This window comes from Crinia signifera, chromosome 1 (genome assembly GCF_055691185.1).
Source record: "Crinia signifera chromosome 1, ASM5569118v1, whole genome shotgun sequence".
NCBI lineage: Eukaryota > Metazoa > Chordata > Amphibia > Anura > Myobatrachidae > Crinia > Crinia signifera.
In genome coordinates, this window is record NC_139217.1 from 95,532,235 (window position 1) to 95,550,487 (window position 18,253).

At 40.6% G+C, this 18,253-nt stretch overlaps 1 protein-coding gene across 18 annotated transcripts in view; it reads right to left on the bottom strand.

The window, feature by feature from the left end:
• TENM3 (teneurin transmembrane protein 3) overlaps window positions 1–18,253 on the bottom strand; it is a 2,716,013-nt gene that overhangs the window by 222,474 nt on the left and 2,475,286 nt on the right. For 13 of the 18 annotated variants that reach the window (XM_083170719.1, XM_083170736.1, XM_083170731.1 and 10 more), the window contains one exon: window positions 10,580–10,678. The exons of the other annotated variants lie outside the window; for them this stretch is intronic. In XM_083170719.1, coding sequence (XP_083026845.1) covers window positions 10,580–10,678 — 99 coding nt within the window. The remainder of the gene's footprint in view (window positions 1–10,579; window positions 10,679–18,253) is intronic. 18 annotated transcript variants of the gene reach the window in all.

Below are 18,253 nucleotides of genomic sequence, written 5' to 3' on the forward strand. Positions count from 1 at the left end.
ATACAAGCTAAGAATAAATAATCACGGCACCAATCAGTGGCGTACCTAGATGTTTGTGTGCCCCATAGCAAATGTTTGTAAGCCCCCCCTATTTAGCAACTGATGGTGATAAAATGTATGTAATACATATTATGTAGACAGCAAAGATGGTCCCCCTTCAGCTCTGGACCCCATAGCAGCTGCACCCCTTGCACCTATGGTAGTTACGCCCTTGGCACCAATATATGTGCAATGTATTGCGGAAGGTACAGTATTGAAATGAGGGTACCTGCAAATAAATGGAGAAAAAGGAACAGTGCAAATACAATGGACTTCATTTTGCCAGATCTACATTAAGAGTGTAGGTGTTGAATGCCTGCCTATTTCAGGGTGTAGGGCAGTGGATCCCAAACTGTGTGCCTAGGTACCCTGGGGTGCCCCGAGACACTTGCAGGGGTGCCTTGGATTGTGGTATAGGAAAAATTCAATAGGCAAAACCAGAGTTTGTGGCTGCCCATCGTGAAATATGTGGCAAGCAAAAGCGAATATTGTTTCTCACTACATAATTGATCATAAGGAGATTATATAAACACATTTTACTTAATTTAATATTTTTCTAAATTTATCAACAAGAAACTTTTGACCTAAGGTTGCCTTGAAAAATATTCGGTACTTGTTTCCTAGAACAAGTACCAAATATTCTGATACTCTAGGGTGCCGAGGTTCAAAAAAGTTTGGGAACCACTGGTGTAGGGAGTAGTAACTGGGTGGTTCTTCCAGGTTAAAAACCTGGATATCCATACTAGAGCACAGGTGACTTCATTAGAACCTCAGGCAATTTGATTTACTCATCTGGACACAAGTATGGATATAAAATGGGCAGTAATGGCGTATTTTGGGAAACCATATGGCACTGAAATTATATAGACCACAAAATTAAATGACTGGACACACACAGAATATGGGCATGCCACAGATCATTTTACTCAGCACAAGCTACTTATGCATTTTATTTCCATTGCTTGTTAATATGATGCATTTTAATGAAAACAGTTGCACAGAAACATAGCCGGCACTACCGAGTCACGTCATGGCAATGAGTGACTAGTAATACAAGGGGGCTAGATTTATGTTGACACATCTGTATAATTTATTTATCATTCTATAGTAATTTAAATCAGAGGTTTTAGAGCCATATGACAGAAGTGGTATAGACACACAAATACATTTGCATATGATGCCACTGGCAAAGAGATTGAAGGAGACAGACGAAAACTTCAGTATATAAGAATGATGTATCTGTGGCACAAATGGATAGCATATTAAGGTGGGTATTCAATATGGGATTCCACAGTCAGAAACCCGGCCTGTTTTCAAGTGATCCGACAGTAACTCGACAGACGGTAATCAATGTTCCGGCTATCGAGTGTCAGAAAGCCTGTGGATTGTCGAAAATGGCCACAGAATGTCGAAAAACGGAAGTGAATTTGACGATCCAAGACCATTTCCAACAATGATTGATATCTTCAATGCTTCTATGCAGAGAAGAACCTCGCCTTCCTTTTCCCCCAATATAATACTTTTTTCTTTGATGACAAATCCCCTGTACAAAGTAAGCCTTCAGAACATACAACTTCCCTCTCTTCCCAATGTATAGGTCCAAGTCTGCCTTTCAATGGAAATATTTCTATTAACACAACTTCGAGCTTTTTGTCTTATATCTGTATTGTTATTATTAATCTAAGATGTGGCGTGTATTTTTGTCATGTTTTTTATGACATTTTAAAAATGCTACATTGCGTTAGTAAAATTAAATATCCATTTTTTTATTTTCATGCATAACAGTTTGTATTGATGGATTTATTGGTCCTTTCACTTAGAAAATTCTGCTATACTAGTAAACTGTGTTGGGAGTAAATGTTCATATGGGGAAAGCAAGTGAGAGATTACATTATGAGCTAGGAGCAGCACAGAAATAAATAATTCCACATCCAGTCGGTTCCGCTCTGGCCCCACCATGCAAGCGCCTCTTTACTAGGAACCCTTGGTCACAAAAGCATTGAAGTATCCTTTGAAGTGAGTGGCTACCATAGCAGCCTACAGACATAGGAGCAGTTAATTCCCAGTGTCATGCATTTTGCGAACTTTTAGCTAATTAATCGCATAGAAGAAGCGGAGGAAGGCTCCAAAGGACAGCACAGCAGGCATCTCACTATTTATCAGGTTTTGATATGTATTGCCTGTAGGCTGAAGGTGCACGCGGGCATGCATACTGTGCGGATGGAGATCATACAGTACATGTAGACAGACTGTGCTGATGTATACTGTATAATAAATATATTGCAGCAATTAGTGGAATGGAAATGTACAGCGTGTAACTCTTGCAGCAGAGGATCTGCAAATTTTATGAAGCTGAAATTGAACAATGAAATGACAGCCATATCAGAATCAGTCTCATGCGGATGGTATTCTTTATCTTACCAGTTATAGAAAAACAGTACTCAAAGTTCTTTCAGCCACTGTGTATCCTTAACGTATACACGAGTAATAGATAGGACTAACAGCCCTGTGACGAGAGATATCCCTCAGATTTAGTTGTATAGTTGCATTATTCTTTGGGCAGTATGGACGGTATAAAGGTTACATTACTGCCTCACAGCACTGAGGTCATGGGTTCCATTCTCACCATGGCCCTAACTGTGCGAAGTTTGTATATTCTCCCCTTGCTTGCGTGGGTTTCCCCCGGGCACTACCGTTTCCACCCACAATCCAAAAATATACTGGTAGGTTATTTGACTCCTAACAAAAAAATTAACCCTAGAATGAATGAGGTAGGGAATATAGATTGTAAGCTCCGCTGGTTCAGAGACTGATTTGAATGTTGAATTAGTATGTAGACGCTATATAAGAAACTGCGGTACTTGTTTCCTAGCACAGCGCCTGCGATTTTGATTGTATCCATCGGGTCCAAAAAGATTGCGTCGATCGCATCGCATGCAACCAAATCGCATGTGATGCGATTGACGCAATCGATGCGATTTTTACATCGGAACCAATATAAAGTGGTCCCTGAGACCCAATTTTACATTGTGCCCAATGTTAAATGCCCCCCAGACTCCAATTCTCATTGTATACCCACCCTAATGGGTCAAATGCCCCCCATTGTTAATGCCACCCCACGATGAACGCCAACCCGAAGCGTGGAGAGCGCAGCGAGCCTACGAGGGGCGGCGGTACGCGTCCTCCGACTTTTTCATACCCCCACTATCCACGTCGTTGTGGAGTTTATTTTATATAGTGTGGCGAGCGCAGCGCGCTACCGAGCCCGAAGCGTGGCGAGCGCAGTGAGACCCGTGAGGGGTCGCGCATTACTTCACAGGTATTACGTGTGCGCTCGCCACGCTTCGGGCTCGGTGGCTCGCTGCGCTCGCCACACTATATGAAATCAACTCCACGCTGACGTGGATAGTGGGGATATGAAAAGGTCGGAGGACGCGTACCGCCGCCCCTCGCCACGCTTCGGGTTGGCGTTCATCGTGGGCTAGCGTTAACAATGGGGGGGCATTTCACATGTAAAATACCCATAAGGGTGGGTATACAATGAAAAATTGGGTCCATTGGCCCATTTAACATTGTTCCCTATGTAAAATCGCGTCGGTCGCATCGCATGCCTTAACTTAAGGCATGCGATGGACGTGATTTTTTATTTGTTGGGGAAAAGACTAAAAATAGCCCTGAAATCGCGTCGGTCGCGTCCATCGCATACCTTAAGTTAAGGTATGCGATCACCTGCGACGGGCACCGTGCTAGGAAACAAGTACCGAAACTGCTAATAATAATTATTCCCACTAATGCAAAATCACGGACAGCATGAACAGGGTCAGCTACATTTTTTGACATCAGTTGTAGAAGAGGAAATATAGCAACACCTAACTGTCTTATGATCTAGAAAATGAAAGTAAAGGTCTAGTTTCTATGGACACGCTCCATAAATGTACTATACCTGCCTATGTGTGCATAGTACACCAGGGACAGACTGTAGTGTAGTTATCACAAGGTTGCAAGGGCAAATAAGAACTCTTTCCTACTTCTCATGACTTCCCCCTGGACCATACTTCAAGGAGGCAAGGAAGTATATAGAGGCTTGATGGTGCAATTCTAGCCATCCAGCGGGCATGACATGGTGTTTAAGTGAATGTGACATCATCCCCTCACATTCCAATACACTTCGAGTGCAAGCCTCCTGGTGGGAAGCTTTCTCCCAGGAGTCCAAGAGATCTCACATTCAGTTCTGATTCTCCGATCTATTCAGGTACTATAAGTGCCTATGCATAAGGTACTACTCTGTATGTTCTACCAAGAGAAACAACCAATATTGCTTAGGCTAATGGTGCTTCTCTATCTTGCTCCAGTCGCTGAGCCTGGCAAACAAGTCTCCATGGTAGCACACATGGCTGTATACAGCTTGGTACACTCATGCTGAGAGGTATGGTTAGCAGTGTCACAGCAAGCAAAATAACCTACTCTACCATAACAGCTAGTATTCTTATGATCATTATAAAATCTCCTTCAATTCGTGCTTCAAGGAAGTGCCGCCTGCTGCATGTGAAGGACTGATCCTTCTTACTTTACCAAAATGCTTCATATATGTATAGCTGAAATAGCAAGGCATTACATTACAGATGGGCATCGCTATATGCAGGTTTCTTCAACATAAAACCGTTTCATTTCGTCCAGTGAAATCCATTTATTTTATAACGATAAAGCCTCTCTCCTTCTTTATACTCACCCATGTTGTAATATATTACGTCTTCCTGTACATGGGTCCTTGTAACGGCTAAGGAAGGAGGAACAATTTAATGACAAGGGTGTAACCACTAAAGCCTGAGCAGAGCGAAAAACATATAAATGCTTATTACAGAGTAGAAGGGGAGGAAGAGGAGATATTTCAGCACTTCTGCTTCTGCTAATAAAATGTTACACTGATACAGTACTGTACATTGAGGTCTGAATAGAATACACCCTTCAAAAGCTTCCCATTGTTTCCTTAAAAGGACTGTACCCTTTGTTCTTTACACTTGTCATCTGTTTATTTAATATTAGGGCCAATTGTCAGGTAAAGACATTTTTTCTTAAGAAACATATAAGGGCTTCTTTAAATAGCAGCCTGCAAAAAGAGCGTTCCGTCTCTTGACTTTATCTAGCGCCCATGTCTGCAGAGATTCTCATTATCTCATTCACCGCGATGCAGGTCCCTTCCACAATGAGCAGATTGAAAGGATAGTGTGAGTTCAGGGAAGAGAAAGAAATCGGGCCAATGCAATCACAATAAAAGAAACATGTTTGAACAAGAAAATAACTAAATGCCTATATAAGCCATCTGCTCATATGCTCTGGAATAGGCAGGAAGACTGGATAAATATATATTTTTTGTTAATAAAGTTATCTACATAATAGGAATCTATCATTCTGAACAAACTCAAAGAGGATGCCTGCCATAAAATGGACCATGAACTCTGCTATGCGAGAAAGATGTATTATTCTAAAGGCTGCCTTAAAACTACACATAAAGTAAAGAAAATCAGATTAAGAGTTTTCACCAGAATTAAAGGCAAATACTAAAAACTTTCTGCTTGTAAAATAATAATAAGGAAAAATCGGAAGCGGATCAAAATCCAACAAATAACAAATCCAAGATGTACATTAATTCAATATGAAAATGCCAATGGAACATCATGAGCTACGATACTTGCTAAACCTCTTATGGACAGTTATAGGAGACAGGTTATGATGTTTAAAACATACAGCTGAAATATGTTCATATGTATTATAGACGAGGAGCACTATTATTGCCACAATAAGCATTTTGGGCTGGTTTTCCACTGAAAACTGTGTTGGTTTCTCCATATGGATTTATTTATTATTTATTTATTAACAGTTTCTTAAATACAGATGGAGCCTTCTTCAGCTAGCCTTCTCTGGATAGCCATGGCTCACCAAGGCCTATTGTTCTCAGCTGCAATACAATACATAGAACAATACAGTAGGGGATTAGTATAGGATTAAGTCTGACAGCTCTGGCTCACTTAATCCTATTAAAGGGCTAGATGAGGATGGCTCTATCTGTAGCGCAGCATATTCCGTTGCGTTTTACAATAGGAGACAGTGATAAAACAAACTGGATATTTACAGTTAGAGGTATAAGGGCCCCGCTCACAAGGTTACAATCTATAGGGATGCAGTCAGGATCCCAACATTCAGAATAATGATGGAATCTACCGATAAGTATGGGGGGGCGGGGGGGATAAGCACTATGGGCAGTGTTAGGGTTAGGCTGCAGGGGGTGGAGGAGGTTAGGGTGTGAGAGGGAAAGGGGGAAGATTAGGGAAAAGCTGGCCTTACACTTTAAGATTGATTGTTCAACCTGGCTGGTTGTAATGAAAATCGTGTAATTTATAGGAGCAAATGACATTTGACTATTTGCTTTGAAATGCTGGAAAACAGTCACTCAGATATTACCAGATTTTTGTTCCAACTAGCCTGATTGGACAATAAATTTTTAGGTGTGGTCAGGCTGTGTTTATGTGTGTGTGCATGTGTGTGCATGTGTGTGTGTGTGTGCGTGTGTGTGTATGTATGTGTGTGGTGGGTGATAGATAGGGTTAATGGTATGTTGCACAGGGAATCCTATTTCACAATTCTAGCCACAATTGTTGTTCTTTTATCACAACATCAGGATGAACGAAAAAAAATATTTAAACCAGATATTTGGTCCCTTTTTTTACTAAGCCCAAATCTGTGCTTTTAGTGCCACGGGGCCAGCGCTGCTGTAAGTATACTACAGAAACAGGCCTGGGAAGCCAGTAGATTTTTAATGCTCCTTCTCACTATCTCTGTGGCAGCCAATTATAATTGGGCTGCCCAGTGGCAGATCTCAACCCTACTACTGATGTGTCTTGTGGTTTAGATGCAGACAGATAATTCTGCGCAGCCACTTGGATTGCATCTTAAACACCTAAAACATTCAACCAGCATCTTCTGCCCACATCCCTGGCACAGCCATTCAGCATGTGGTAAGAATAGCACACTGATTGGTGGAGGACACTGGTCATAAGCCAGTCAGACTGCAGGATGCGCTATGCAGACACTTATCACCATAACACACAGCGGACTCTGTGAAATCGGTTTGAAACCCAAGATTTTAAATTTTTTTAGCAATACAATAAAAATGTCCCACCATACTCGCTAACAATTTGATACATATGACCCATCGTTTTGTGCATATTATTACTTGTTCTTTCATACAAAGCAACTTAAGAACTGGGGCAATTGTTCACCTCCTATTACAACTGGTGTAACTTTGTAGTGCTTGGGTACTGACTTGTAACCTGCATGGCATGGACTAGATTTAATTTAGAATTGATATCTCGCTTGCTCAAGGAGTTTGAGTATAATGTGCCAAATGTAATAGGGTGTGAGAATCAAAGACTAAAGGCCCATACACACTGGGCGATTTTGAGCTGAAAGCTGCTCAAAACACCAAGTTAGAGTGGCTTTCAGCTTAAAGCCGCCCAGTGAGTATGCCCCGGCGATGAGCGGTGAGGCGCGCTCCCGCATCATCACTGGGAAAACCGTTCATCTGCTGGTAATACCAGCAGATGAGTGACTTTGTGGACAGCTTTGCATAACGCAGCCATCCACCCCCCGCTGACAGCACCGGGCAGGAGGAAAGCCAATCAGTGTGTATGCACTGAGCGGCTTTCCCCCCAGCGAAGATAGCAGTTATGGCTGTCCATACACACTGGGCATAATCATCCAGTGTGTATGGACCTTAAGAGATTGTGTGAGAGTTTTTTCCCTTTTTTTTTAAAGCGGCAATCATTTACACTGAAAAAACCAGGTTGTAAATGATTGCCGCTTTAAAAAAAAAAAGGGAAAACTCTCCCAAAATCTCTCACTTTCTTATTCTCACACTCTATTTCATTTGGCTGAAGTTTAAACAAACACCATCACCCAGATGTGGAATTTACCTATCCGGACAGCTTGTTAGCTTTGACTCTGATGTAAATAACAACTGCATTCTGATACTTTAATATGAGAACAGTCGAGCTTGATATTATGAAATACTAAATGATACCGCAGTAGTGTAAAGCCATGTGAAACTTAACAACTCCTATAACATACTACATTTACATGTAAATAAAGTACAAGTGACACGGAATAAGGAAGAACAAATATGTAATGCTTCTGGCTGTGACACAGTAGGTTCTGGAGGATGATAAACAGCACAGTCACGCTGTTACCAGGTTTGTATTCTCAAATCTATTATGTTTTCAAACTGATGCGCTATTATCTTTGGACAACTTTCACACCGGGAGGTGATCCCTGCCAGCGCAATTTTGAAAATGAAAAGCTTACAAACAAGATAAATTTCATTGCTATGTTACATGAATTAATATCACCTGACAGTCATTTCAACAAATGCAAAGCTCTACGAAAGCTATTTCTAGACTGCAGCTCTGCGCTGTAAACAACTATAATAAACTCCAATCTGCATATTTCCATATTTAATCAGCTTCCTGTATATAAAAAATAATAAGCAGACAATAAGGAACTTGCTCATTCTCATAGTAAAAAGGGATGTGTCAGTGTACAAAAGGGATGGCTATCGATGGTTGCCATTGATGGCAATAGTGCAACTGGCCATCGATAGTGTCGTACTATACAATGGATAACCATCAATGTTTTTACCTATCGATTTTCTTTGACTGATTGGCCTGCGGGCCACTGAAAACATGGGGCGGGGCTTCCTGGGTGTCAGAGGCGGAGCTATGTACTGTGTACCAGCCCCTAGGTGAAAAAAGAAAAACAAAACTAAGCTTAAGCTTGACATCGACGGTGGGAAACCATCTGGTTCTATCCCATCGATGGCAAAACTAGTCTGCATCAGCCATAAACCATTGATTATTTCGATGATCGATGGCCCTCCCTACTGTACAACACACAGGTGCCTGGTGGACTGTATGGATTATAGGTCCTGCAGCTAATACTGGGCCAGAGTCTTATTATTTTCCCACTATGAGATTCAGATTGCGATAATCAGCTTTAGTAAGCACATTCTCTCTCTGTCAGTATACATCCATGATGTCCTGTCACAAGTTATTTACAGACACTTATATATTTTTATGTCATTATTACTGTTTACTGGAGATTAATAAAAAAAAAGCAAAAATAAAAACACTTCAGTGAAAGTGAGCTCTCAGGCATGAGTAGGACTTGATCATCTGCAATTAAGGTGTCAGTTTATAATCTGGTGTCTGTTGTAGACATGAAATGAAGTAAACAATACAGTGAGTATATGCTGATGTTCTCCTAAATGCATTTGTCATTTCTGCAATGAGAATGGCGGCCAGTTAATAGCAGCAGTTACATTCTGTATTTCATCATTGCGCTTGATGCTGGGCGCTTAATCAGAAAGTCAAACGTGTAGCAGATCTATATTACATTACGCCACTGCCTGGTCAAGGTCCCTGGAGCTTTAAAGATCACTGTATTTCCCAACATGCCTCACTATTGTTCTTATATAAAGGGAACTATGACTCCTCTAGACCCACACATTTCCTCCCAAATAATCATGGTTTCAAAGAGAAGATGAATAATATTTCTCTGCTGACTCATAAAACGCCTGTTTGGCTCTAACCTTTATGAATGTATCCACCTTATATATGAAATGTTTTAGTACTATGCGGTGCTTGCAGCTACAATACATCTTTGTTTATTTCCATCTAATAATATTTAGCTGAAAACTTGCCCGGCACTTGTGCCTGTCTGAACGCATGAAATAAGGCATTCTGCAACATCAAAACGGCAAGGTTAAGTGTGGCGGAATATTTTCATAGAGCCCTGTGGGTGGGAATGCCAATACCCAGAGTCAATGCTTTTGTGTCCCGTGCTTGAAGCCCTCCAGCACTGCTAATAGAAACCAGAGGATTGGGCTGTTCCTTAACTTGCATCACAGGTATGTTTAAGGAGACCTGCAGTTGCTTATAGTCTTCCCAAGTAGACAGACTACCGTCCTCCCAGTCAAGTGACGGACTTACACAATGCTTCTGTCTACTATGTTAGGGTAGGATTCATGTGCGTCATAAAACTGTAGTCACGCACTCAACGATATGTTAAACCTATTCTGTACATATATGAAAAAAAATGTATGTGGCTTTGTTTTGTTTAGAAAAAGTGTTTGGCATTCCAACTGTAAAAAAACAGTATGTCCGCCTCCCCTATAATATCTGTATAACGTGATGACCACTGGTATTTTGGGAACCACCATGCAATGAAAAGGACTAATAGGACAGTGTCTGCCTGCAAAATTGGTTCTTGTTTTTTCTATGTATATTGTATATTAGAATTTTATATAGATAGAGCCAGTGTTTTTGGTTGCACAGAAAGTACCCCTTTTTGGCCAGTCCAGATGTTGCCGATTGCTAGAATAAGATACTTTGGGATTCTATACTGGACTCATCTCCAGCTGTGATTATACTTGCTGGCTTCTCTAATTATGCATGGAAGTAGGATGAAAGGAACATATAGATACACATACCCATCCCCATAGTCTCCATCATGGCAAGGTGGTGGAAACACAGCCATCTCTATCAGGTTGTCATGCCCATTTTCAAGTACTGGGTGATTTGCTAATTTTCTATAAGAAAAACATTATTAGCATCAAAAGGGTGTTAAAGAAAAACAAAAATAAATGAAATATTGCCACAAATTCTTTGTTATGACCTATGTGCTGGGATTCTTGGTTGCACTAATATACTGTACTATATAAGTGCAGTGCAAAATAATCCACACCTTACATCTAAACTACTTATCCTCTGTGAGTTATGCATAGACTGCAAATTGGGATATTACCGCACTAAGGGAAAAAACTCCAATGTCTTGAAGCAACTAAAAAATACCAACAAGATAAATGTAAAAATGCTAATTACCAGTTATGAATGTATGTGTTTTATTGGCAAAATTATTGTACCTGTGCGGACATTTATGATATATTCAGTAGAAACATGTACAAAACATGCTAAATAATCATGCTGCAAATAGATAACAATGAGCAATAGAAAACATGTTTACATCTAAATAGAACACTACAAATATGAAAACATTTAGGACTGTTATATTGTACATTGTATGTATATATATATATATATATATATATATATCTCTCAAGACAATGTGACCTCTGTTCTACGCCAATCCTCTTAAGTAATCAGTAATCAGCTGCACCTCCGATAAGGTTTTCCTGTTAGTGAAAACCCAAAGGCAAAAGATAGAACAGTGGGGGTTATCGGAGTGCGCTCTATATAGTATCACCCAGCCAATACCTATAATTATTGTTTTAACAAGATACAATGATCACACTTTAAATAGATGTTTTCTTGTCCGAAAATTAGATGAGATGTAGACCTCTTTCAAATTAATAATCCTTTATTAAAAACAACCCAACGCGTTTCGTCAACACGACTTTCTCAGGGGCGTGACACAACAAGCAGAGACCTCACAACAAGGTCTATACAGCGATGCACTTTCTTAGTGTGTTAAAAAAAATCAATCTGAACATATTAATAGATGGTCATGGTGTCAAATGCACCTTAAACCAGGATCTTGAGGATAATAAAAGCTCTTCGGCCAAAGGAAGGGCCGTATTCCATATATCAAGAGAGATAATAACTTGATTTGGAAATTTTCAAAACAAAGGTTGTAGTAACCTATTGAATGGTCAGTGCACCAGACAAAGATTATACTATCCTCACTCCTCAACAGGCTGATAGAGCTCTCTCTCTCTCTCTCTCTCTCTCTCTCTCTCTCTCTCTCTCTCTATATATATATATATATATATATATATATATATATAGATACAGAAGTACCAACACACTCGTTTTTCCTAAGAATGGGGTGCAAACAGCACCCACTTCCCAGGATGGGGTGCAGTGGCCTGTGACCACACGCTCTAGCAAATACAAACACAGGGGCCCAGCACTACAACAAACTGACACCTTAACATTCAAATAATCAATATACACACTCACCTTAACATTCAAATAATCAATTAAATAAATAATGGGGTTTTAGTTCATGAATTGATCAATGCATTTAAGCTTGCAGCCCATCGCCAAGGGACCCCATTTCACTGCAAGGTTGCTTGTAGTGAAATGGGGTCCCTTGACGATGGACTGCAAGCTTAAATGCATTGATCAATTCATGAAGTAAAACCCCATTATTTATTTAATTTATTATTTGAATGTTAAGGTGAGTCAGTTTGTTGTAGTGAGGGCTTGGCCCCCTGTGTTTGTGTATATATATATATATATATATATATATATATATATATATATATAATATACACACACACTGTAAATGTTCAGGTTATGAACAGCTGTAGGATTAATCTGATTATCTCATTGAATCGTAATTTGACGTAGACTCAAACACATTGGAATGCAGCAACTCAGAATTGCTTTAAAACACAATATAGTATAACAGTCACTTGCTTGGAGAATAATGTTTCAGACGTTTAGTTTTTAAGCTATTCTTTGGTACTGCCAAGCAAACATTTCAAAATATATCACTACAATTTGAACATGGCTTCCATTTTAAGTGTGCATTACATTTAACTACGCAGTTTACTCTCAGAAAAATCTTCAGTTATTTACTAAGCAAATGTGCAGTTTGCATTTATTGTGTAAATTGCTCTGGATTGATGAAAGACACTACTTCTGTATAGTATATACATATGTTACCAAACACATGCCTACTTTTTTTGAGTGTGATGAGGCAACGTATGGAAAACTGATAGCTCTTCAGAGTTCAAGTGTTCCCGCTAGGCTGTTTTAGCGGGGCGCTGCGCCCTGCCCAATTTCTAAAGGGCAAAATGCGCCCTGCCCCTCCAGCAGCGCCCCGCTAAAAGAGCCTGCTGCCTGACTAATGTTGTGCCCGAGGAAGCTCCAGGCACCGCAATCTCGGCGGCGCTAGGCTTCCCCGGCAGCTCACAGACTTCGGCGGGGCCAGGTCCGCCCCCTTGTACGACGGAGGAAACCCGGGCACGCCCGCTTTGGTGATGCAGCAGCCCGGGCACGCCTCCTTTGGTGATGCGGCGGCCCGGGCACGCCTCCTTTGATGACGCAGCGGCCCGGACACGCCTCCTTTGATGACGCGGCGGCCCGGGCACGCCTCCTTTGATGACACGGCGGCCCGGGCACGCCTACAACGATGACGTCGGCGGGCCCGGTCCGCCCCCATCCCATACAGCGGCGCCCTGCCCCCAAAAATTCCTAGGGGAAACACTAAGTTCCATAACTGGAAATAAAAAAGAAAATCAGCCCCCACCACCACCACCACCACCCAATGACTCCTCTGTTACCTACAAAATATTTTTTTGCACCCTATTCAGGTGTGCATTCTGAACCTCTGCCCCTCTCTCACTGCACTAGTTGCAGCACTGCTTGTTGACCTTTTTGCACCATAATCTGGAAAAAATGTTTTACTAAATTTAAATTTACTAAAGGTTCGAAAAATAACAAAGGGGTGATGTTAACAATAGTATCCAATCAGATGCAGTCTATCATTTTCTACGATGCAACAGAAAAATGCTAGAGTATAATTGGTTTCTATGGGCAACATCACCGCTTTTCATTTTTAGAACCTTTAGTAAATTTACCCCTACCAGTGGCGTAAGTTCATCCCAGTTTCCCAGAGGCCAGATAAGTATTGGTGCCCCCCCAAATTGCTCATTCAGTAAGGTGTGTCTCCAGTAGGGTAATGGGATCTAACACAGGGTCTGACACTTGCACAAATATCAACTGCTTTAATTTGACTGATTCAACTTGAAGGGGAGGAGAGGTGCCCCCTTGGGAACAGGAGCCCGGCAGCAGATGACTCCATTGCCTCCCAGAGTTCTGCCTCTGACCCCTACTTATCTCATCATCTTGCCTACAGTACGACACTCATTCATTATAGGCTCAGACTGGCTTGGAGACTAGATGTTCTAAAAGGTTACTGTTACCAAAACACATTCATATTTATATATTAAATGCACATATGGTACAAAAAAAACTACCCCCACTACCCCCCTCCACCAAACAAAAAAACTTTTGAATGAGCAATGATGAGGATAGTACTACTGCACATGCATCATTTTGACAGAAGCTACTCAATAATGGAAAACAAAATCAAACAGAAATGATAAAAGTAAGTTCAATGGGATCAGATTTTTTTTATTAAATTTAGATTTATCTTTTGAACAGTGTCTTTATGTATGACTTCATAAGAATAAGACATGAGTGTTGGTTTAACTTTAAAACACATGCTTGTGCATAGCATACTAGTCTTGCTACTATGTTTTTCAAAGAGCATTGCTTGTTTGGGAGATTTTGCAATCAGCCCTTTAAAAGTTGCATGCTGCACTCTTCATCCAATATTAAGAAGGCTTCTATTTCACTAGACGTGTATCTACTTGGAATATCAAAAAGGTATATTGGAAGACTGGGGTAATGGGAACCATTGATAACTTCCTGTGTATTACAGCTGTAGTGCAGCACAACATCGATTTATAACTAACAGCGGTATTGGAGTAAGGAGACATTGGGCAAAATATTCAAATACTGTACAAAAATCAGATCAGTGACATTTAATTTATAATTAAAATATTTGCAGAATACCCCACTCAAAACAAAAATTCTCCAGTCTTGAACACTTAGGGGGGTATTCAATATAGGATTCTGACTGTCGGAACGTCCCGACAGTCGGATTCCCTGGCCATTTTTGTTTCATTCCGACAGTCGGAATTCAATGTTCCGGCTGTGGAGTGTCGGAAACTCTGTGGATCAGCGAAAATGCCCGTTTTATATAGCGCACAGCTATATACTTTGATTTTGCACCATCTTCGGTACTTCATCTAGAACAAAAGGAACACTTGGTGGTAAAATTGGCTCACAAGGGGTCATAGTTCGATTACACACAGGCCAATGTGGAGAGAATAGCAATGTATGACTGGTAGTCCCTGCAGATGTGTGGGGTAAGAAGGCTGAAGTTTTTGAGCCCCCTAGAAACACATCCGTGCACACTGATCAGGCTGCAAAATGTACTTACTCGGGCAGGGGGGGACGGGGGGCTGCACACTAGCTATCTAGCATAGGGACATTGAGAAATTGAGAAGAGGAACCTGTGTTTGCACCCTACTTTGCCAGGAACTTGTGCTCCTCTGGAGTGGGGGGAATAATGGCTTGCCAGCTGAAGCGAAATGTATAATTTTTTTATATTGTAATTACCTGCAATGTTTGTGTTCTAAATGTAACTTTAAATCACATTACACCAAATATCATGGCATATGCAGTGCATACAGTGTAATTTGTGTTTCATTCTAATGAGTATTGAATGTTATGGAAATGCCAAAAGTTGCATATTAAAACAGGGTGTTCCTTTTTCCTTTAATTTGAGAAAACACACTACACACATGCACAGCACAGAACAATTCACTTTATGGAGAGAAACATCTGTTTGCAAGTAATGCACAAGAGAAGTACTCCAGTACTATAGGTCTGTTCTGCCAGGATTGAGAGATGCACACAGGGCATTGGACCTGAGATGCATTGGACCTGAGGGGACATCTAACTGACCCGATTTGGGCCGATTTGATGGGCCGATTCTTCAGAATCGGCGCAAATCATCTCAGTGTATGGGGGCCTAAAGAATAGAGAAATAAAAGCTTCAGAAAAGAAAGTGGGAGTAATGAAATGTACTGCTCGGAAGGCACGCAGTCCTCACCAAATCTAATGTACATTTTGCTTTCCATATCTTTACAGGGAAAATCAAATGATGGTTGGTCCCTAGTCCCTTATAAATTATTACATGTAAACTTTGGAAACTATACAGTTAATATTTTATTAAACAGTTCAAAAGCAAATAAAGCATAAATTATAGTGTGAATTCCCGAAACACATTCAAAGCAATTCATAAATGTTTAAGTGTAAATGTGCGATTTTACCCATGCTTTCTACAGGATTATCTATGCTTTCATGTGTCAAATGAATTAACATGTTTCTGGGACTACACTTCTCGCAAACACTGTACGTGACAAAACGTCTGTCAAGGAACACAAGTTCCCCCCATGTGTGAACATACTTTTGGTGCATTTTTTTTATTTTTTTATATTTAAGTATTACATTTTTGTACTCTTGAATAAAACTCTCCAAAGCATACCGTACGTTCTTTTAAATATGACAAAACACGGCAAGGTGTCTATGGTATGTGGTAGCAATAATCTATGCGGGTAGATATAAAAAGCAGCAGAGGGTTCATATTTATTGTTCCCTCAAATAAAAACAGGAAACGATTATTTAAGGACAAAGATTGTACAGGGTTGCACTAGACAGCATATTCTCAATGCATAGCGGAGTACTGAATTCATTAAGCTTGTAGCTCTTTCGTTTCAACCTGGTGTAGAAGAAACATCAGTGATATAATGCATATTGCTGCCTAATAAATTCTGATACTGTATATTTTGAGCAAATGCATTTTGTGCGTCTCCTTTTTGTTCTGAGATGAACAAACTTGGCTATTGACTTTCCACAAAATATGTAGTCTTGGGACAGTAACGGTACTTTCCATTCGTAATCTCCAAGACTGGTGGGAGGCAATGTTATGGGAGTGAATCTGCCCACTGATATTACTTAGGGTGCTACGTGCTGCTCTGAGTTATGTGTACGGGGAAGGAAAGCCTGTGTCAGGATTTTTACATACAGCATATAGCTGGTGCAAGTGCAGGTAGTAATGATGACATTGTAGTGGTCTGCGTTAAATCAATGGGCGGCACAGGTTGTATGGATTCATTCTTGCAAATCAGGCTTCTGCATTTGCCCCCAACTACAGCAACATTGCATGGGACATCCCCATGGTGTTATGTGGTATACATAGAAATGACACACACTGACATAAAATAACTGGCCTATACTATAAAGCCTATACTGACTTTGTTGGGACAGTCCCAACTTTAGAGGACTGTCTCACTGTTTTGTGATCAGCATGTTCTGTTGATTACTGGAGCTTGGTCATGCCCCTGTCCCACTATGTATATAATATTATTATTAATAATAATAATAATAATACAATTAATAATAATTATTATCATGTGACACTTGTATAGCTGTGTGTCTGCCATGATACATCATTTCCATGGCAAGTTCTGTTGCTCTTTACACACAGATTGTAGCGGAGTTGCACGGGACCTGGTGGCTCACTCACGCCACATATCTCCCATGGTGCATTGCAGCTAGATATAGGAGGCCACCTCTGTACAACTGTCAGATCATTTTCTCTACGGACATTACAACATTCAGTGCAGAAAATGAGTCTCCCATGGAAACAACTTGATATATATGTATACTAACGTCCTTTCCATTTTCCCTTCTACAGTATCTTAAGAGGGTTGGGCTTGACAACATGACTACCAGTGAATCATGTCATTGTTACCTAACCCCTTGCTTTGTGTTTGTATAATGAACATATATAGGAATTAATGCTGAGCGTTCTAGATCGCCATTCAAAATTCAGACATTACTTATCGCTGTCCACAGCCTTACTGTTTGTCAGACATTACTTATTGCTGGCCACAGCCTTACTGTTTGTCTAACATTCTGCAGTTTATTCTGAAAGTTTAATGCCATTCTTAAATGTTATCAAAAAGTGCTTTGACACGAAAAATTTAAAAAAAAATGTTGTAAGTGAAAGAACCTGTTCAAACATGCTTTCTGACAAGCTATCACTTTGTGTCAATATAAGCCAATTTAACACATTATAAAAATGAAATAGAGTTCTACAGGACTGCTCATTAAATACACTGTAGGGGAGCCTTCAGGTTATACTTGCCGAATATGTGGCTTTGCCCCCCCCCCCCCCCCTACACTGGAGGAGACAGCGAGGTCCATTTAACTGAAAGCTGCATATGAGGGTGGTGTGGGAAGTATTGAGGGGCAAACATGGCCCCCACTTCGCATTATACAATACCCAAATTATGTCATTGTAAAGTTGGGGCAACTCAGCATCAATCACACCATTGCCCAACCCATATTTGCTCTTTACAGGGGATTGAGCCGGCAATTGGCCGGCAATTGGCCAGTTCCGGTACACTCTCCTCCGTTTCCGGGTTGCCAGGAGGATTTTTTGGAGCCTCTGGGCTATTCAAAGAGATAGACAAGTATGTTTCATGTACGTTAATGAA